This window comes from Capra hircus, chromosome 6 (genome assembly GCF_001704415.2).
Source record: "Capra hircus breed San Clemente chromosome 6, ASM170441v1, whole genome shotgun sequence".
In the NCBI taxonomy this organism is placed as follows: Eukaryota; Metazoa; Chordata; class Mammalia; order Artiodactyla; family Bovidae; genus Capra; species Capra hircus.
In genome coordinates, this window is record NC_030813.1 from 103,089,573 (window position 1) to 103,111,610 (window position 22,038).

The following is a 22,038-nucleotide window of genomic DNA, read 5'->3' on the forward strand; positions in this document are numbered from 1 at the left end:
CGGGAGGCGCGGGCCGCGGGGGCGGAGGAGCGGGCGGCGCGAGGGAGGGGCCTGCGACAGCGGCGGCGGCGGCGGCGGCGGCGGCCCCAGTCCGCGCAGCCCGGCTCGGCCCCGGCTCGGTCGGCGCAGCGCCGCGCGCGTCCCCTCCCGCCGCCGCCGCCGCCGCAGCCAGGCGCACCGGCACCCAGCCGCCGCCGCCGCCGCCGGGGCGCACGGACGCAGCGCGCACCGCCGGCCGGGATGCGCGCCCGGGACCCGGCCCGTCCCCACCCGCGGCCGCCGCCCGCCCGCCGCGCTCAAGCCTGACCGCGGCGCCCGCCTCGGCCGCCCTCGCCCGTTCCCCGGCCGCCCCCTGGTCGCGCGATGCCCGCCCTCCGGGGCCCCGGCGGCCCGCGCCCTTGCTAGGCTGCGGCGGCATGGCCCGCGCGCCCGGCGCGACCTCTGCGGATTGCATCGGTGTGCGGCGGCGGGGCATGCCCAGGGCACCGGGCACGGCCTTCAATGGGCGAGGACACGGACACGCGGAAAATTAACCACAGCTTCCTGCGGGACCACAGCTATGTGACTGAAGGTAACGTACGTGTTGTCTGAGGCCCCTTCCGGCCGGCCGCGGCGTGGGGATGCCGTCGCACCGAATGCCCTCCGAAGGTTTGGACCGCGCGCTGTGTGTCGTGTCCCCCCACCCCACCCTACCCCACCCCCGCCCGGGTCCGGGAGGGAGGGAGCCGGAGGGCGTCGGTCTCCTGCTGCTCGGTAGCCGGACAGGGCAGCGCCCTCCTCCGCGCCGCCCTCCGGCGGGCAGCTTTCCGCCTCCAGGCCTGGTGGCACCCTGAATCGTCCCCGGCCCTCATTTTTTGTAAAGGCCACCTCTGCGGCTACTCTGGTGAAGACATCCCGGGCGAATTTAGTGGCTTAAAATCCTGGGTTTGCCCTTTCATCCCAGTCCAGAGCCCGGCAGAATTTTCTAGGCTGCCCACTCCCCAGAGACTAAGAGCGACCCAGGAGGAGAAAAAAAAATATTCCGTGGCCAGATTGCCCCAGAGGCTCGAGGTTTTCGGCCCCTCCCTGTGGGCAGAAGCAAGGTCCCTTAGCGGGGTGAGAGAAGGTGGCTGGTTTGGGGTGGATCTTTTCTTCCTGGTGAATAAAATGAGACAGGAACAGCTGACCCTACACTGGTGAACCCCAAAGTGGGACCTGCTATCCCAAACAGGCCCTGCATTGGAAATGCCCTAAATTGGCCTTACTCCCCACTCCGAGGCTGGTGGGATCTAGAGGGTCAGCGACCCCTTCTTATAAGCCAGTAGCAACTTCAAGTGTACCCCGGCTCCACCCTGCCCAGGGAACGGTGGGGAAGCTCCCAGGCCTTAGCCAGGCGCCCGCGGATTGGAGCCTCCATTGGGGACGGGGAAGGGCCGGCCGCGCGGGGTGTCGGCATGCATTGGTGGGGACCCCTTGTGCCCGGAGACCTTCCCGGGTTAAGGGGCTTGACTGCGTCTTCCCTAGGGGCTGCCGGACTGGCTGCAGAGGTGTTGGTGGGTTTTAGCAAGAGGTCCCCTGGTGGGTGCTTCCGTGCGAGGAGCCCAGGGCTTTGCGTGCCGCGGGGTTGGGGCGCGTGAGAACCCGGGTCAGGAACCCGTGTGGGCTCCGAGCGGTGGTGACTCGACTCCGGGCGCTGTCCAGCCAGCGCCGATGCCAGGCTCCGCCGGAAATGAGGCCGAGGAGCCCGTCGGAGCTCTGCGGAGGCCTGGAGAGCGCCGGATCAGCGTGGGGTGGGCTCCCAGGCGTCCCGACCCCGGGATCCTGAGGCTGGATGTGTGACCTGGGCGGAGTATAGGGTGGAGAGTGGCGCTCCCCGCTCCCCGGAGGAGAAGCGCTGAGTCACGCTTTGCTGATAGGTGTGTGTAGGGAGAGGGGGCAGGGCTGTTCGGGCTAGCTGAGGGCTCTGCCTCAAGTTAGGGGTTTCCTGGGGAAGCGGGGGTCCAGGGCATCTGAAAAGGGTCCTTTGTCGCCGGTCTTGGAGAGGCCGAGGAAGGATCAGTGTGTTTCCTGGGTGTTCTTTTTGCTGGCAGCCTGCTGAGAGGCAGAGGTGAAAGGCTGCTGAGTTGCTGGCAGGTCCCCCAGTGGTCTGGCTGGAGCCAGGAGAGGGGATCTTGGCAGGTCATCCTGATCTGGCTTTCTGGAAGAAGCCTCTCCTTTCTCATCTGTGCACGGAGGATGCTGGAACAAGGCGCTGGTCTCTGTGACTTAAAGTAAAAAGCACTGCCTGACTCATGGTGGACATTGGCAAACCCTAATTCCTTCTTTATCCTGTCTCTCCCTGTTTTTCTCATGAATTCACCGGCTCTTAGAAGGGAGGAACAAGGGAGACGTGCATAGTTATCAGAGTAGGAGGTGATGATTGTTAATTCTTCATTCATGCAACAAATATTTACTGACCATCTACTAGTGCTTTAGCCCGGGAACTGGACACAGGTCCTGCCCCCAGGCAGCCTGTATTCTAGAAGGGAGCCCCATTATGTGGACAAATCTCTTTCCCCATCTTTGAAATGGGAGTGAATAATACCATTCTGTCTAAAAGTTTTAGGGTTTATGTGGGGGTTAGGTGAGATGGTGGGCTTCCCTGGTGGCTCAGATGGTAAAAAATCCACCTGCAATGTGGGAGACCTGAGTTCGATCCCTGGGTTAGGAAGATCCCCTGGATGAGGGCATGGCAACCCACTCCAGTGTTCTTGCCTAGAGAATCCCCATGGACAGAGGGGCCTGGCAGTTTACAGTCTGTGGGGTTGCAAAGAGTTGGATACAACTGAGTGACTAAGCACAGCACAGGTGAGATGGTGGATGAAGGACTGACCTCAGAACTACAAATTGTGAACTAGCAGCCTACGTGTGTGGAGAACCCATTATGTGTTGAGACCTCACAGGAGTTCCGCATACCGCACATGCCCATTTCATAGATGAAGAAACTGAGGCTTAGCCTTTGTCCACATCCCAGACTGAGTGCCACTGTGTGCAGGGGATAGGGCTCTGATCCTAGAAGTGCAGCAAGAAACAGGATTCAGAGTTCCTGCCCTCAGAGAACAGGGTCTAGCCAAGAAAGCAGTAACAATAAGTATTAGAATTATATGAGATTTCTGGCCACCTTGCATGGAAACAGACCTTCCTGCTATTGCATCTTACCCATATTTTGCGCTCAGAGCACAGAGTAGGTCATGGATTTGGGTGTCAGACAGCACACGTGCATGCTCGGCTGAGTCCCTGTTGACTCTTTGTGACCCCATGGACTGTTGCCTGCCAGGCTCTTCTGTCCATGAGGATTCTCCAGGCAAGAATACTGGAGTGGGTTGCCATGCCCTCCTTCAGGAAATCTTCCTAACCCAGAGATCGAACCCATGTCTCCTGTGGCTCTTGCATTGCAAGCGGATTCTTTTACCACTTGAGCCACCAGGGAAGCCTCCGATGTCAGACAGACTTGCGTTCAAGTCCTACTTTTGAATCTTCATGTGCTGTGCAACAGGCACAAGTTACTAAACCTTTCTGAGCTTCACTTTCCCCCTCTAAACAGAGAAGTAATAATGACTTGTCTTAAATAATTATTGGGGATATCAGTGGTTATGCTAATATCGACAGCATCTGGCACAGTGCTTTTGGCCTATTGGAAGCATTTTATACATGGTACTGTTAGAATTTAAAAGTCTTGTTCCTGGAGGAGCTTCACAAGCAAATAATGGATGCTGAGAGTTTGTAAAAGTGCCAAGTGTACAAATCCCTGTTCCAGCTGGTCATTTGGCCGCAAACACACACAACACCCCAGTGACTGTGATCTACTTCCTGTTCCTTAAGCAGGGCATTTTTTCCTTTCTCTCAAGGTATTTGCACTGGCTGTGTCCACTACCTGGAACACCCACCTCCTGCTCTTCCTTCTCATCCTTCAGGTCTTGAGTTAAATGTCATCCTTTCCAGTGGGAGACCAGTTCCTCAGTTTCCTCTTGTAAAATCCCAAATACCTTGGGAAGAGTTTCGGTTTTGTTAGTTATTCATTCACACCTTGTGGTCACTAGCCATGGACATGTGTCACCGTGGAGCACAGAGGACTTTGCAGAATGGATGTGTGTTGGGGGAGAGCAGTACCGTTAAGGTTCTCAGGACAGTGGAAGGACCTGAGCCCTAGAGAAAGGGGTCCCAGGGATCAGAGAATGCCAAGGTGTCTCTGTTTAGACTTTTCTCAAGAGCCAAATATGACTTTAAGAAGGACTCTTCCTGGCTATGTTCTCTTGCTGCAGTCCTAGAACTCAGGTTTTCATTTGTTTGATTAGTCTTGAAGTCATGTCCAGCTCTTTTTACAACCCTGTAGACTGTAGCCTGCCAGGCTCCTGTGTCCATGGGATTTCCCAGGAAAGAATACTGGAGTGGGTTGCCATTTCCTTCTTCAGGGGATCTTCCTGACTCAGGGACTGAACCCAAGTCTCCTGCATTAGCAGTTGGATTCTTTATCACTGAGCCCCCAGGGAAACCCAGACTCAGCTTTAGCATGAGTTAAATAGACATTTCTAGGCTAGACTGGATCTAAGAAATACGTTCATCCTCTTTCATGCAGTAGCATTTACCAAACACATCCTTTTCTGCATCTGGCTCTGCTCAGGCAGGGATGAACCAGGGTACTTCCATTCTCCCTTGCAGTGACTGGTTCGAAAATGAACATGGAAGTCCTCTCTGGAGGTTGAGTGGAGAGTAGGGAGAGCTGCAGGAAGCTGGTCCCTTTCTTGTGATGGAACACGGAAGCCCCACCAGCAGCTGCCTTGAGACCATGGTGGAAGCCAGTCTTAAGACAACACAGTTGCTGTCAGAGTAGACAGTGAGTGAGATGTTGGTGACTCCTGAATTAACCAGGCCTAATGTTCACCCTACCTCTGGGCTTCCAGTTCCATAAGCTGCTATATTTACTCATTGCTTCAAACTTGAAGCCAAGTCTGTTTCTTGCAGCTAGCAGCACCCCTACTCATACAGCCTTTACTGATTGTCGAGAAAACGGAAAAGCTGCCCTGTCACTCACGACCAAAACACAAGATACTTAAAGCCAGGAGGTAGCTATTTGTGTGTGTGTGTGTGTGTGTGTTCTGTTTTGGAAATCCTCTTTGGTCTCTTTCACGCACTCAAGTCAAAGTTGCAGAGTTCTGATTTCCCCTCCTGGTACTTCCAGCCACATGAGGGATCCCAAGGTCTGCTGTCAGGAGACCTAGGTTCCTGGTGGGGTCTGGAGACCTGCATTCCTGGTGAGGTCTGCTCTGGGTCTGTAATCTTGGGCGGGAGCCTTAGTTTCTGTTCCAGGTTTTTCAGCAGGTCATTTGAAGTGAGGGATGTGTTGATGTTGTTGCACCTTCTCTGTGGACTCCCCCACCATGCTTTGTGAATGGAATACATTCGGTGGACTCATGGCATTAAATGGCTTGGTGCATGTGATCATGCCCAGCCCAGGGCCTGGGGCACAGTCAGGACTTAGTAGATATTGTCCATGAATAACAATGTCTGTTCTTTAGGAGCTGGAGTCAGACTAGCTCTTAGCTGCATATTCCCTGATGGTTCAGATGGTAAAGACTCTGCCTGCCATGTGGGAGATGGAGTTTGATCCCTGGGTTGGGAAGAACCCTGGAGAAGGGGATGGCAGTCCACTCCAGTGTTCTTGCCTGGAGAATTCCGTGGACAGACGGGCTTTGTAGTACATGGGGTTGCAAAGAGTAGGACACAACTGAATGACTAATACACCCGGAGCCCACAGAAATATCAGACTGGCTGACCCAACTTCATCTCCAGCCTTAGGGAAATTGAGCTGAGAGGGGAGGTTATGTCTGACAGTGACCTGAGCCAGCCCAGAGGGAAAGCAGGAGAGCCGGCCTTTGATTTTTGAAATCTTGGTTCCTTTTGCTTCCACTTAGAACTGTCCCTTTCATAAGCTTTCCTGGGGTTTCATGAGCTGATGTTGTTTCCACTTCTGGCGTGGGGGCAGGGTGGGAGGCTTAAATGGGACACCGGGGGCTGTCCCCTGTAAAGTCACATCACCTCTCTGAGCTATAGTTTCCCTGTACTGCTTCCTGCCCTGGGATTCCACAAGGCCTCATGGACTCCCAACAGTCCACTCTGGGCAGAGGCTATTATTGTTATCAGTTTCCTCAAACTGTCGTGGAGGCCAGCCCTCACTTAAAGGTTGGTGCAGTCACAAAGTAGAGGTTTTCTCATTTTCTTTCTGCAAGATGGAAATCAAATGCTAATACAATGCTTCCACATCATCTCCTGGTTGTTTTTACCTGCTGCAGCTTTTGGTCTTTATCTTTAAAGTCAGCATAGCTAACGGATGTTTTGCTGAGAGGTGTTTTAGGTCTTGAGACCTGAAGCATGGCTGTGTGAAAGGCTGGTGCTTAATAGGAAGGATTATAAAGTAACAATGCAGATAAAGAGAAAAGAATGGCCTCTAGATGAACATTGTTAGCCACTTGCCATAGTTCCTTCCCATCTTTTGCAAATGCCCATGTCTGTTTTTAATAAAAGCTTAATCTTTCCATATAAACCATTTTGAAGGGTACTTTTCTCATTAAGCATGAGGTTATAAGAATTTTCCAGTCCCTTTGCTGAAGGGCTGGTTTTCTGGGCATGCAATCCAGGTAGGCCCCATGCTCACATGCTCAGAAGGACCAAGAACCCTGTTCTTGGTTTAATTCTCCACTGTCCTCACCTTGAAATCTTTAATAATTGTGTCCTTAAACCTATGTTTTGTGAGTTACCTTTGATAGGATAGTGGAGCATGATGGTGAACAGAAGTGACACGTGCAACAAGCGACTCCACTGTTCCTTAAGCGGCTTCCATATCACACTTACCTGGGGTCACTTGGAATATCACTGAGCTTCTGAGCATCCTGGGGCCACCAGAATTCTGTGAGTCAGCACCAGTCAGCATGTCCGTGATGGTGTAAACAGAGGCACTGACAGCCTCGAAAGCCCATGCTTTCTTTTTGAACCAGAAAACTTGTTTTGAATGCTGGAAGGAGGCAGTGGCATTCTAAGAAGCACATGGACCAAGGAACCCTAACATAACCTTTGTTACTCGTGAGAACATCTCTGGTCTAGCTAGTCATTACTTCTGAAAATGATGGCATCAAAAGAAAGGGAAAGGCGGACCATAATTCCGTTCCCATCAACCCTCATTCATCACTGAGAGTGAAGATATGTGCCTAAAACCCTCAAGCGTCAAAGAGTGAAATAAAAACGTGCAGTGTTCTCACTGCTCTTATACGAACAAGCTACGTATACCTGCAGGAGCTCCCAGATACAAATTGTGTAATTCAGTGATTCTGCATTCTAGTTCAATGCTCTTCCATTTGCATTTAAAGCTGTTTTTACACAATACACTGGCTGATAAAATCCATGTTAATAATTTAAACTTTTTTTTTCAACTGTCATTAAATAGCAAATAACTAGGACCAGTCATGGGTAAAAATGGAAAGCATTATATTTTTGTACCTTTAGTGATACTTCTCCCTGCTTTTTATCCTCTGCATTTTCTTTGCACTAGACCCCACAAATGCAGTATGCTCAGACACTCAGTCATGTCCGACTCTGCAAGCCCATGAAATGTAGTCCACTGGCCAGGCTCCTCTGTCCATGGAGTTTTCCAGGCAAGAATACTGGAGTGGGTTGCCAAGATCCAGAGGGTCTTCCTGACACAGGGATCGAACCTATGTTTCCCGCATTGGCAGGTGGATTCTTTACCACTGCGCCAAAGGGGAAAATCTCAAAGGATCAATTATTCGATACCCTATGAGTTGTTGTCGTTTAGTCGTTAAGTCATGTGTGACTCTTTGCAACCCCGTGGACTGTAGCCCACCAGGCTCCTCTGCAAATAGTCCTATTGTGCTGTAGTGAGGAGGGCAGAATTCTTGACCCCGCCTCCCTTGGCTTTTGTGATTGGTGGAACTGGTGAGAGCCTGTCACTCACTGGACCATTTTTCTCTGCTGGGCGGAGCTATAGTATTAAGGTCTCTGCTCCAACAAGAAGCCTGTTTCCCGCATTTCAGAGACCAGCCTTTAGATCTGTCTCTCCCCACAGGCCTAGGAGGTGGGGCAGTGGAGCGGGGGTCCCTAGCTCATTTCCCCCCCCCACCCCAAACTTACTATTAAGAAAGATATGTTTTTCCCTTTGGTCCATCTTCCTTGTGTATTTTCAGGGATGAGGGGTGTGTAACAGGTTCCCTCAGCCCTGCCTCCAAATACCATCATTTTATTGGCTGCACACTCTTCCCCTGAGAGATGTCATAGTTCAACTCATCACCTCCGACTGCTGGATAATTAGGCTGCCTATTTTCCTTTATAACTAACACTGAGGGAAAGAATGCTATGTTTGTAAGAAGACACCCTATTCCCATTCTTCCCCCTAAATCTGAAATAATTTTGCTCAGAGAGAATCCTGCACGTGCAACTTTATGTAGAAATTATGAATGTGCTTAATGTTCTTGACACTCACTGCCCAATTATTCTCCAGAAAGTTTCTCTATTTTATCTCATGCTGATCAGCATTGGGTATTCTAATTTATTTGACCTTTGTAGATATCATAGATGAAAAAAATACTTGTTTTAATGCATGTCTGAATGCCAGTGAGGTTGAACACTTTTCCCCTTGTGTTCAACAACCGGCATTTACTGATCCTCTTACCTGCCAGGGGGAGGTGAGATGCCAGATGTACAACATTGAAGAACAAGGTCATTCACCCATTCGTTCATTCAACAAAATATTTCTGGAGCGCCCACTATGCACTAGGCACAGAAGATACCCATATCTCTGGGCAGGGAGAGTGAGGTGGGGGCGAAAGGAACAAAGAAAGAGAGCTGAGGCCAGAGCACCAACATCTAAGGGACAGAGAATGAGAATTCTTGTTGTCCACCCAGCTAGAAGATAAAACAAGAAGGCTCTGGAGTCACAGACCCAGGAGAATCCTGGAAGGGAAGGGGGAGAGAGGGCTGGCAGGAAGAAGGGTGGATCAGCCAGCTTTGAACACTGCCAAGCGGTCAGAACAGTATCGGTAAGCATCACTCAGGTGCTCACACACACCTGGCACCTGGTCTTCTTGGGCTCAATTTGGTGATGACATATTTCCATGAGACTCTATGCTCTGCACCCCTAGTTCTCCCCGTTGGCTTACAGAATAGTTTGCTTTCCACTAGCCCCATGGTGCCCTAGGGAGTCCTGTTACTTAGCACAGTTAGCCCTTATGCAGAGTTACTCACCTGGTCTTCATCATTAAACAATAATGAAACAAACATAATAGCTATTATTGTTGTTCAGTTGCTAAGTCAGACTCTTTGTGACCCTGCGGGCTGCAGCACACCAGACTACTGTCCTCCACTATCTCCCAGAGCTTGCTCAAATTCATGTATATTGAGTCGGTGATGTTGCCTCACCATCTCATCCTCTGCTCCCTCTTCTCCTCCTGTCCTCAATCTTTCCCAGCATCAGGGTCTTTTCCAATGAGTCGGCTCTTCGCATCGGGTGGCCGAAGTACTGGCACTTCAGCCTCAGCAACAGTTCTTCAATGAATATTCAGGGTTGATTTCCTTTAGGATTGACTGGTTTGATCTCCTTACAGTCGAAGGGACCCTCAAGAGTCTTCTCCAGTACCACAATTTGAAAGCGACAATTCTTCAGTGCTCAGCCTTCTTTATGGTCCGACTCTCACATCCATACATGACTACTGGAAAAACCATAGCTTTGACTACACGGACTTTTGTTGGCAAAGTGATGTGTCTGCTTTTTATTACACTGATTAGATTTGTCATGGCTTTCCTTCCAAGGAGCAAGCATCTTTTAATTTCCTGGCTTCAGTGACCGTCCACCATGATTTTGGAGCCCAAGAAAATAAAATCTATCACTGCCTCCACTTTTTCCCTTCTATTTGCCATGAAATGATGGGACCAGATGCCATGATCTTAGTTTTTTGAATGCTGAGTTTTAAGCCAGCTTTTTCACTCTCCTCTTTCACCGTCATGAAGAGGCTCTTTAGTTCCTCCTCACTTTCTGCCTTTAGAGTGGTATCATCTGCATATCTGAAATTGTTGATATTTCTCCCGGCAATCTTGATTTCGGCTTGTGATTCATCCAGCCAGGCATTTTGCATGATGTAGTCTTCATAAAAGTTAAATAAGCAGGGTGACAATATCTACTTTATCATATTCGTTTCCAAACTTTGAACCAGTCTGTTGTTCCATGTCTGGTTCTAACTGTTGCTTCTTGACCTGCGTACAGGTTTCTCAAGAGACAGGTCAGATGGTCTGGTACTCCCATCTCTTTCAGAATTTTTCCACAGTTTGTTGTGATCCACACAGTCAAAGCCTTTAGCATAGTCAATGAAGCAGATGTTTTTCTAGAATTCCCTTGCTTTCTCCATGATCCAGTGAATGTTGGCAATTTGATCTCTGGTTCCTCTGCCTCTTCAAAACCCAGCTTGCACAGCTGGAAGTTCTTGGTTCACATACTGCTGAAGCCTAGCTTGAAGGGTTTTGAGCCATTATTATGATTGACCATTTACTGGGCACATACTGTGTGTCAATTGCAATGCTAAATGGTTCATCTTATTGGATCCCCACAAACCCCAATGTATGTGTGTATGTGTGTGTGTTGTCTGCATTTTGCAAAGGAGAAAGGTGAGGCTTGGGCACTTGCCCAGCATCACTTGGTTTGTAAAGAGCCAAGCCGGGGTGTGAATGCTGGCCATCTGCCTATAGAACCCACTCTCCTGATCTCCGCACTGCTTAGTCAGACAGAGCAGTGACAGGTGGCCCATTCAGCTCTGGTTCTGCACCCAGTTTTGAAGGGTCTCTTGACTTGAACCCAGGACTGCCTGGCACAGTGCTTATACTGGACACGCAGCAGCACTGCACCTGTCCCAGCCATGTGGGGGTGAAATTAATCCAGATGGGTCAATGAGAGAAGGGGTCCCCTCCACTGCAGGGTAAGTGGTGGGGGTGATCACAGCTCTGTGAAGAACAGGTGCTTTGGCATCAAAGGGAGCAGCATTTCCTGGGTCAGGAGTGGTGGTGTATTGAGATACATTCTAGTGCATTCCAAGCACATGTGCAAAGTGACATGTGCTTGTCCCCTGACAGAATCTGGACTTCTCTGCCTGAACCTCAATTGTAGTTGCCAGCCTGCCTGGGGACTAGGACCCACCTGGGACTCCTGTGCTGCCCAGGATGGGCATTGCCCCTTTGAACAGTGGGACCCATTGTCCTTAAGAACCCTGGTCTGAATGGCACATTGAGGCAGAACAAAGGCTGCTCAGAGGCTCCGGCTGCCCCAAGCAGAGATGGGATCTCCAACTGCAGCCGTTGGGCCTCCTCTGGACCAGCCTGGCCTCCTGCATCCTCTTGCCCCCTTGCCCTGCTGAGATTGCAGCCGTGACCCCAGGGGCTGCCAGGCCTGGGCTCCGCTCCTGGCACAGCTGGGCACCTTTGGCAGGTTCTTCAGCCTCCGATCCAGTTTCCCCCTCCCTGAAGCAGGGGGAGAAGTGCCTGCCATTCGGGCTTTTTGTATTAAGTGCAATCATGTGCATTTTGTGCTTACATCTCAGTAAAAGGGAGCTACTTGTACTGTCATTATCAGTTTCTGATTTTCTTTTCACAATTTCAATAAAGTCTTAACAAAACCTTTCAAATATGTACCAAAAGAGAAAATTGTATATTGATTGTTTTTCACCCATCCCCTCGTCTTTCAGCTGCTCTCAAGATTTTGCTGTACTTTCTTCATTTACCTTCCCATTCTTTTGGCTTAAGAATTTTTAAAAATATATATTTATTGATTCATTTGGCTGCATTGTGTCTTAGTTGCAGCACACGGAATCTTTTTAGTTGAGGCATGCAAATTTGGTTGCAGCATGGGAGATCTAACTCCCGGATCAGGGGTCGAACCCCTGCCTTGGGAGCGTGGATCCTTAGCCACGGGACCATCAGGGAAGTCCCTTGGCTTAAGAATTTTTAAGTGCTGGATTTCTATGGTGGTCCAGTGGTGAAGACTCTGTGCATCCAGGGAGTATGGGTTCAATCCCTGGTCTGGGAAGTTCTGCATGCTGTGTGGTAAGGCCAAAAAAAATTATTTTTTAAAGTGAATTCAAGACTGTTATTTTACCCCTACATCAGCAGGCACCTCTGAAAGGTGAGGGCTTTTTTTTGCATAACCAAGTATCACTATCTCACCGAACAAAATGGGTACTAATTCCTTTCAATCTAAATTCTGTCCATGTTAGTGAATCAGCTCTACTTCAGTGCAGCATAAACAAACATTGATTAATTCTGGCTCATTTTAGCAATGTCTCCAGGTATCTCAAAAATGTTTTTTGTTTTGTTTTGTTTTGTTTTTTAATAGTTGGTTGGTTTGACCCAGGTTCTAAAGTCCTGCATCTGCTTTTGGTTATTCTGTCTCCTGAGTCTTTTCTGATGGAGCTCAGTCCTCCACCCTGACTTGCTGAAGAGAGTCGTTACTATTTTGTAAAGAATTACAGTTTAAACCCTGTTGTCCATAATCCTTGGCTGGACCCCAGTATTCTGACAGGACTGGACGCTGATGGGTGGTCACCTGGGTGGTGGGAATCCCCAGGCATGCCCCTTCTGATTCCAGGATCCCTCCTCACCACTCATCAGCTGAGAGATCCTGGGCAGATTGTTCAGCAGTGACGCCATCGGCACCAAGAGCTACTCACATTACAGACACATGAGCAAAATAAACGGTTTCTGTTTGAAGACATGGGCCAGAATTTAGATCGAAAGGAATTCATGCTCATTTCATTCGGTGAAGACACTGAGTTTTGAGACAGTTTGCACAGCGATAAGTGGCTGGAATGGCCATAGATCCCCGAAATTGAGTTCCCAGTCCTGCCCGGCTCCTTCTGAGGCCGCTTGTCCAGCTTCTGTGTCTCCTAGATTCTGTGACTCCCTCTGGACCTTCCAATAACTTCCTTCCTGCTTATGTTAACCTGTGTCAATTTCTAAAGAACCTTAGTTCCCAGTCCCAGCCAGGAGGGGTGACTGAGCTCAGATCATAAGATAGGATGGGAACCTGGCCCTTCTGAAACATAGGACCTGGAGTCCTGTCCCGTGCAGCATCAGCAGATATATATCTCAGACACGCATGCTTCCTCTGTACACAACTCAACACCTGGTACCCACCTGCACTTCCTAGGTGCTGGGTATTTGTGCATTTGAATGACTGAGTGAACAAATGACATGTCTTCAAATCCGATCCCAGAGCAGTCCAATTTTTTTTTTTCCCCAAATGCCACTCTTCCCCCTGGCTGCACTCTCTGGGTATAGGCAATCTTAACTTTGCACTGTTCCAGCATGTACAGATTTCAGCACCGCAGTTTAGTTCAATAATGCCAGTGCCCTAATCACACAACCCAGATTTCAGCTGCCCCTGAATGGTAACTGTGAGTAACTGCATCAAGAACAAACCTTGCCAGTTGCTCTCCAGCCCAAGGATCACTAAGTAAATAACATATGAGCATCGTGATCCGTGACCAAGTCATTTCTTCCAGTGTCTGTCGCTGGTTGGTCCCTGTGGGTCTGTGAATTCACACACAGACAGCAAAACATATAGTGATGGTGCCTTCTTATTTCTAGGTGATAAACCCACGTGACATTTTCCAAAAATGGGTAGTCAAAAGAGGGCATTTGGCCCACAAAGATGCTGTTCAGAAAAGAGAGAGAGAGAGAGAAAAAAAGAAAAGTGATAATGCTGGAAGAAGAATTTGGATTGAATGTAAAATGCAGTTATAGAGGAAATCTCCCACTCTGGGAATGCTGAAGTTGCAACCACTTGAAATTCTGTATAGCCAGGGGAACTAAGTCAAGCTGAACTAATTGGCATAAATGAGGCCAGTGCCTGTGACCAAAAAAAAAAAAAAAAGTAAGATGTCTTAGGGGAGGTGACACTGGCAACATATTTCATGTTAAAGGAACTCTTAAAGATATTTCACAACATTGAAGGTGCGGAGAACAGAATCTTGGAAGCTGATCTAAACTTAGAAATGCAATTCTCCAAGGCATAGAAAGATGCTTGCCCAGCATCATAAGTTATCCAACAAGCAGAGGGAGCCGGCACTGTTGAAACTAGCCTAGTTACAATTAAAAAAAAAAAAAAAAACAAGAATTCTCGGTGTATATAGTGTTTTACATGACTGGGTACTAAATAAAATACTAGTTTTACTCTTCTACTTCCCTATACATTTATAACCATCAATAAGAGCATTTTAAAGGTTTTTTAAAAGTTTTTCAAAGATTATAAAACTCTTCTAATTTTTTACCTTGATTGTTAAGATCACTTTGAGTGATTTTGGCTTGCATGGTCATTTTAGGGTTCCACACAGTTGTGCAAAGTGGGGTCTCCCTAAACTCATGCCAGATGGGCAGTGTCTATCCTGTGTGGCCCTTCCACATGTCAAGGGCATGGTGATGGTGCACCATGGGTCGAGAACGGGAGTCAGCATCCTCTTTGTTGCAAGTGGCAACTGGAGAATATTAAATAACTCAAATTGCTCACTGCAGAAATGGTTAGACAGCTGATGGGTCACTAGGAGAGGGGCACACGCCTCCTGTCTACAGTGTTCACTGTGCAGACCTCCTAGCCAGCCTGTCTGCTTCAGGAACAATTCATCATGGAATGAACTGACTGAAGGAGTCAAGGGCTGAACAACAGTGATTCTTACGCCAGCTTTCAGTGTGAAAGGTGATTAAAAAAAAAAAAAAAACCAACCCTGAATATTTTCCCCAAGGAGAGGTAATGCTCTTTATTGAAGCTGTGAAAATACAATCCATCATCATAATGTGCCCCATGTTGTCATACTCTGGGAGCTAAGGTGCATGTATGCTAAGATGCTCCTTGCAAGATTTTAATTTTCTTCCTCTGTTTATCTCATTGCAGAAATGTTTGAAAATGCAGAAAGTAGAATAAAGAGGGGGAAAAAAATAATGTCTTTGATTCCATAGCCCGGCAAACATTGTTCCAATATTGTTGTATTTCTCTCTTACTGCCCCCTGTAGATTGTAGTATAAATACAGTTTTGTTTCTTTTAAAATATTTAACATGCTGGATCATTCCTATATATTATCATATACTCCAAGTGAATAATTTTTGTGTATATGCATGCTCAGTGGCTTTAGTTGTGTTTGACTTTTTGCAACCCTGTGGGTTATATATAGCCTGCCAGGCTTCTCTGTCCATAGGATTCTCCAGGTAAGAATACTGGAGTCGGTTGCCATGCCCTCCTCCAGGGGGTCTTCCCAACCAAGTGATGGAACCTGCATCTCCTGCACTGTAGGTGGGTTCTTTACCACTGAGCCACCAGGGAATCCTGAACAAATTTTTAGTGGTTGCCTAACAGTCCATCAAACCAGTCAATCCTAAAGGAAATCAGTCCTGAATATTCATCGGAAGGACTGATGTTGAAGCTGAAGCTCCAATACTTTGGCCACCTGATGTGAAGAACTCATTGGAAAAGACCCTGATGCTGGGAAAGATTGAAGGCGGGAGGAGAAGGGGATGACAGAGGATGAGATGGTTGGATGGCATCACCACTGCAAAGGGCATGAGTCTGAGTAAACTCCAGGAGTTGCTGATAGACAGGGAAGCCTGGCACGCTGCAGTCCATGGGGTCGCAAACAGTCAAACATGACTGAGCAACTGAACTGAGATGAATGACTATCATGAAGATATAGTTATTTATTCAATAACTACCTATGGATTTATCCATCAGACTGAGGTCCATCATCTACAGTGAGGATGTGGGTGGGGAAGGATGCAGGAAAGAGGAGGAATAGGGTGAGAACCTCTGGAACCAAGGAGATATAAACAGGTGATCATAACACGGAGTGATGGGAGCTAGGGTGTAGCCTGGGAGCAGAGAGGCTGAGGTCAGAGCAGATGAGTAGCTTGCAAGTCCAGCAGGGAAGTAGGGAGTCGGGGAGAAGATGTCCCAGGCAATAAGGATGTTATGGGGAGAAGCTCAGCGGTGAGATGCAGTGAGACTCTTAGGGTTGCTGGACTGGTAACTTTTGGTCCTGGCGCTCCTGGACAGCTGTGGCGGATGAACATACCAAACAGGCTGCTGGTGAGACATGGGGCATGGCCACCTCTCCAGGCAGAGAAGGAAGAGAGAACCAAAACTGACCAGAGGTCTCTGGAAGTTTGGAGAGTGACGTGGGGGAGCGAAGTCCAGATGGGGATGTGAGAACTTTGAAGAGAGGCAAGAAGACCCCAGGAAGATGCCCAGAGTCAGCAGTGGAAGAGGGTGGAGGCGAAAGTCGTGGGAAAGAGAGTTTGTTCAGGCCAGGTTGGAGCAGCAAGCATAGTGGAGAAAGAAGGCTTGAGCCTCCTCTCATAGTCTTTGGTCAACACAAGCATGTTCCTAAAAATGGTAGTTGTGGATGACAGTGGTGGAAGGTTGAGAGACCTCCCACTCTTGCACACTTATACCCCAACTTTGGGTGTTTAAAGATGTGATGAGCATCCTTGAAATTTATATCTTTTTCTGTATGTCAGGTTATTCCTGTCTCTGGATATCTGGGAATACAGTTTCTGGGTGAAAATGTAGGAGTGTCTTTAAAGGGCTTGAATAATGATTTGAATATCATGCCTGCTGAACTAAAAATCAGATTTAGCAAAATTTTGCATGTGGGTGATCTTTAAAAGAGTAAGTCCACATATATAATGCAGCTCTGGAGTAATCTGCAGATTACAGCAAACCCATCAGTCTCTGTCTCTTGCTTTAAAAAAAAAAAAAAAAGATCAATTCACCTCCAGCGCATCGTGACTTATGGCTGTGTTCATTGTCTCTTGATGTGTGTCTGTTGGGTGATGGACTCTGCCTGTGCAGGAGAGGAATCATGCTGTGGACCTTTCTCCATGTGTCCAACTATGTTGTCTTCTTGGTAAAATAATAATGGTGTTGGTGATGACGAGGGAAGCTTCCATCTCTTGACTGCTGTGATATCATGAGACGTATGTTCATCATCTCAATAGAACTTTACACCTGCTCTAGGAGGTGGTGGGAATGAAAAAAAAAAAAGTGAGAAAAGTGTTAGTAGCTCAGTTGTGTCCTGTCCTTAGGATTCTCCAGGCAAGAATATTGGAGTGGGTTGCCATTCATTTCTCCAGGGGATCTGCCTGACCTAGGAATCAAACCCAAGTCTCCTGGATTGCCAGTGAATTCTTTACCACCACGACCCCCTTTTGTATAACAGGAAACGAAGCCCCAGAGAGGTCATACACCTAAAGTCACACAGTGCTGTTATGGTCACAACTGTGTGCATGCACGCGTACTAATTTGCTTCAGTTGTGTCCAACCCATTGCCACCCTGTGGACCACAGTCCGCCAGACTCCTCTGTCCATAGGATTCTCCAGGCAAGAATACTGGAGTGGGTTGCCATTTCTTCCTCCAGGGGATCTTCCTAGCCTAGGGATCAAACCCATGTCTCTTGTGTCTCCTGCATTGGCATGTGGGTTCTTTACCACTGGTGCCACCTGGGAAGCCCATGATCACTATTACTACATAACAAACCACTCTAAATGTGGTGTCTTAAAACAACAGTCATTCTATTATGTCCCCAGAATTCTGTGGGTCAGGAATTTGGGCTAATCTGTTGTACATGGCGACGCTGCGTCTCCCTTCTAAACTGGTGGGCAGGCTGATCTGGAGGGCTCCAGATGGTTTTGCTCACGTGTTCTGTGTGTGGTGGGGCTGGTTCCCTGGGGACTGTAGAACTGTCCTCTCCAGCACGGTGGTCTCAGGGCACCCAGACTCCTGGGGGAGTAGGGTGGGGAGGGGCTAGCTTTCCCAAGTCAAGTGCCCCAGGAACCAGGTGGGAGACCTGGCTTGCTGACCTGCTCAGGGTCTCACATCACCATTGTGTGACTTCAGTCAAGTCACAGGCCGGCCCAGGATGAAGGGGAGTGAAGTTCTACCTTTGGGTTCAGGAAAAGCCAGATCAACTGTGGAGAACAGATGGGATGGGAGACAGGGTTGGGGCCCCCTTTGAGAAGCGTGGTCTGCTGCAGGTGGCTGGCCGAGCCAAGAGCCGGCCAGAGTGCCTGACCTTGGAGGTGCTGCTCCGCCTTCTGTCTTCCTGACCACTCAGAGGAAGCAGAGGCCTCGCCCCAACACCCTTTCTCTGTTCAATACGAAAAGCATTCCGTACTGTTGCCTAGAGTCTGTGACAATGCGGATGAACCTTGAGGTCATTATGCTAAGTGAATCATACCATACCATCTCACTTCAATGTGGAATCTAAAAACGCCAAGCTCAGAGAAACAGAGTCTAGAATGGTGGTTGCCGGAGCTGGGACTGGAGGAAATGGGGAGATGTTGGTCAAAAGGTCCAGGTATATTCCGATAAATTCTGGAGATCTAATATATAATCTATACATTATATAATATAATGTATAATCTTCCCAGGTGGCATTAGTGATAAAGAACCCACCTGCCAATACAGGAGACATAAGAGATGCAGGTTCGATCCCTGGGTCGGGAAGATCCCCTGGAGGAGGGTATGGCAACCCACTCGAGTATTCTTGCTGGAGAATCTGGTGGGCAGAAAAGCCTGGTGGGATACAGTCCATAGGGTCGCAGAGAATCGAACAAGACTGAAGCGTTTAGCACATAGCACAGCACATTATCTATAGTGTAATGATTATACTTAGTAATACTGTATTATACATTAGAAAGTTGCTGAGAAAGTAGATCTGAAATAGTTCTCACCACAAAAAAATGATAATAACTTGATGAGATGGAGATGCTAGCTAAGGCCATGGTGGTCATCATTTTATAACCTATAAGTGTATCAAAACTTAATCAGTGTTATATGTCAGTCATATCTCAATGTGTGTGTGAAAGTCACCCAGTCATGCTTGAGTCTTTGTGACCCCATGCACTATACAGTTCATGGAATTCTCCAGGCCAGAATACTGGAGTGGGTAGCTTTTCCCTTCTCCAGGGATTCTTCCCAACCCAAGGATCGAAACCAGGTCTCCTGCATTGCAGGTAGATTCTTCACCAGCCAAGCCACAAGGGAAGCCCAATATCTCAATAAAGCTAGAGAAAATATGGAAAATAAGAGGTGAATAAAAGTTCTTTTTTTGGAGGTAAACTCAATACTCGCAGACCTGCTTCCCTCTGTGCATCAAGCTGAAGTTATTAATACAAATGGGGGTCAGGTCGGGATGCAGCCTGTCAGTCACTCCCCCCAGCCCTCTCCCACTGCAGGCAGGCTGTGCCCACATCTGGAATGGTGGCCTTAGGTGAAGCTGTGCTTTCTTTCTTGGCAGCCCCCTGTGGTGGTGGTGGCGGTGGGCGGTTTTGGGTGGGGGGAATGACTGCAGAAGGGAACAGGTGAGCTGGCTGGTTTTCCTTCTCAGCTTGACTCTAAGGACACTCCGACCTCCCAGATCATCTTCTATGCCTGGCTTTGAGGAAGCAGTTTTATTGGAAACCATTATAGCCTGGTGGCCTGTCCCAAACACAGCCTACATGGCATCCACCCAGTGGGTGATGGGGGACCGTTTTCTGAGTTCATGTGATGGAAGGGATGGAAGCTGCCCGCCATTTCATGCCAGTGAGCCAGGCTGGGTGAGCCATGTCCACGCATTGTCCAGGGCAGCCCTTGCCATTGTCTGCATTCAACAGATGGGGAGCCAGAAGCCCAGGGAGAAGGGACATGCTGAGACTCGGGCTGTCTTCCAGTCTTGTTTTGAACGAGAGGTGGGCTAGCTTCATCTTAAAATCATCCATGTGTGTCCCAGGCAGTGACCTTGCCCCTCCAGGCCCTTCTCCTCTGGGAGTGGGGAGAGGATATTGGGCCATATTAGAGGCTCCTCAGACCCCCAGCCTCAGAGTAAGTGTGTATGTGTATGTGTGTGTGTATATGGGGGGGGGGGTGGTCTCCCTTTCCTCTGAGCATCAACAAAATTGATGGAAAGAGTCTCTGCCCACCAGGGTCCAGGTCATAGGACCTTGGTGGGCACCTTGGTTTGGCCTTTGTTGATGGGCTCAGCCTCCCCTGTTGGACCCTGGCCAGCCAGAGACCCAGGAGCCAAGATTCACATCTCTAATTTAAACAGAAAAAAACTTTATTAAGATATAATTCACATACCATGCAATTCACTCATTTAAAGTATACAGCTCAATGAGTTTTTTGTATATTACCCAATTTTTTTTTAAATTGTGGTAAAACATACATAGAATAAAATTTGCCATTTTAAGGGTACAATCCAGTGGCACTAATTACACCCATAATATCATGCAACCATCACCAGTCTATCTGTCTCCAAAATGCTTTTGTTACTCAAACGGAAGCCCTGCCCCTTTAAACAGTGACCCCTCTCCCTCTGCCCTGGTAACCTCTAAGCTGTTCTCTGTCCATTAATTTGCCTCCTCTAGGATTCATATGGGCTTTCCAGGTGGCTCAGTTGTAAAGAATCCACCTGCCAATGCAGGAAATGTGGGTTCAGTCAATGACAACCCTCTCCAGTTTTCTTGCCTAGGAAATCCCATGGACAGAGGAGCCTGGTGGCCTACAGTTCATGGAGTTGCAAAGAGTTGGACCCAACTTAGTAACAAATCAGCAACAAGGATTCATGTAACACGGCAGTCATACACTGTCCTGTGTGTCTGGCTTGATCCACTGAGCAGAATGTCTTCTAGATTCATCCATGTTGTACAGTTGGGAAGAAGGGTAGATCTTTGAAAGCCTGAGGTTCGCTGGGGAGAAAACTCAATCACCAAAGTGGCTTGTTCTACGGGAGGGACCCTGCCTGTATCAACTGCAGGCCTGTCACACATAGCATGCCCCTGAGTGGACAGCTTCCCAAAGCCCTCCTCTACCCCAGCCAGGGGGCACAGGGCAGGCAGATCCACCATTCACCCCTGCCAACCCTGCATCAATGTTGTCCCCCCATCTCGCTGAGTTGTGAAGAGCCCTAGAGGTGGGGGTGGTTCTGTGCATTTTACAGCTGAGAAAACTGAGGATCCCTGTAGTTAAGACTTCCCTTGGCCAGGAGTACGCAGTACTGGGGTTCCCTGGGGCTGGTTCCTGTTGCCATGGGCACTTCCGATGACTTCTGACTCCATGCGTTCCCTTTGGGGGCCCCTCCCCGCATGCTTTGTCCCTGGAGTGTTTTTATCTGCTGAGCAACTGGGCACTGGGGGACTCAGGTCACCCTGGGGTCAGCCTTTTCCTGCACCCACGGCCTGTATGCAGTTGACCTGCCTTGGTCCCCCTCATACTTCTATAATTTCAGCTCTAAAAGGACTCTTGGGGGTCTCTTGAGGGGCGGACTGAGATAACACATTGCATGCTCCTGATACGCAGAAAGGTCTCATCAGATATTCGTCTTTCTGCTGAGAGTGGAATCCCAGATGGAAGGAGCCACACCCAACCCATCCATGCTTATCTGCATCCTCAGCAAGGATCCCCCAGGGGACCTCCAAAGGCCTTGACTCTCAGCTCTGACCCACCATGATCCCAGTCCTGCCTTTTGACCAACTGAGGATGTCCTGTGGTGCAGCTGTCAGGAGCTGGAGCCAGGCATTGGTGGCAGCCCATAGAGGCAGTGAATGCAAAACTGCCAGGGTGGCAGCATGGCCAACTCAGCCCCAAGGTCTCCTGCAATCCCATGATGTTCTGAGAAAATCCTGATCTGTGCTGGCCCAGAGGGTGAATTGTATTTCAGGAGAGTGTTGGGCATCCGGCAGCTCGGGAAGGCACCAAGGACCCACATGGCCTCGAGCTAAGGACTTGATTGATCACTTTGCTTCCAGGCAACTCCCCTGACCCAGGCTTGGGAGGGTTTGTTGGAGCTGGGAGCCCTGGTAGGTCAACTCTGTGAATCTCAGGCAAGCCTTGTTCTGGCCCCTCCCCTATAGTGACCCAGTTTTCCTTAGTCCAAACTGGGACGGTTGTCTGGCTACATGTTTATGTCCATATGGGAACAGGAGAGCTGGGCAGGTGAGAAAT

General features: G+C 48.9%; 1 protein-coding gene across 2 annotated transcripts in view; it reads left to right on the forward strand.

Annotated features, from left to right (window-relative positions):
• Window positions 273-22,038, forward strand: part of PPP2R2C (protein phosphatase 2 regulatory subunit Bgamma) — a 164,851-nt gene continuing 143,085 nt past the window's right edge. The window contains exon 1 of one of the 2 annotated variants that reach the window (XM_013964782.2): window positions 273-571. In XM_013964782.2, the coding sequence (XP_013820236.2) occupies window positions 502-571 (70 nt within the window). In that variant the 5' untranslated portion in view covers window positions 273-501. The other variant, XM_018049709.1, reaches the window with a different exon arrangement.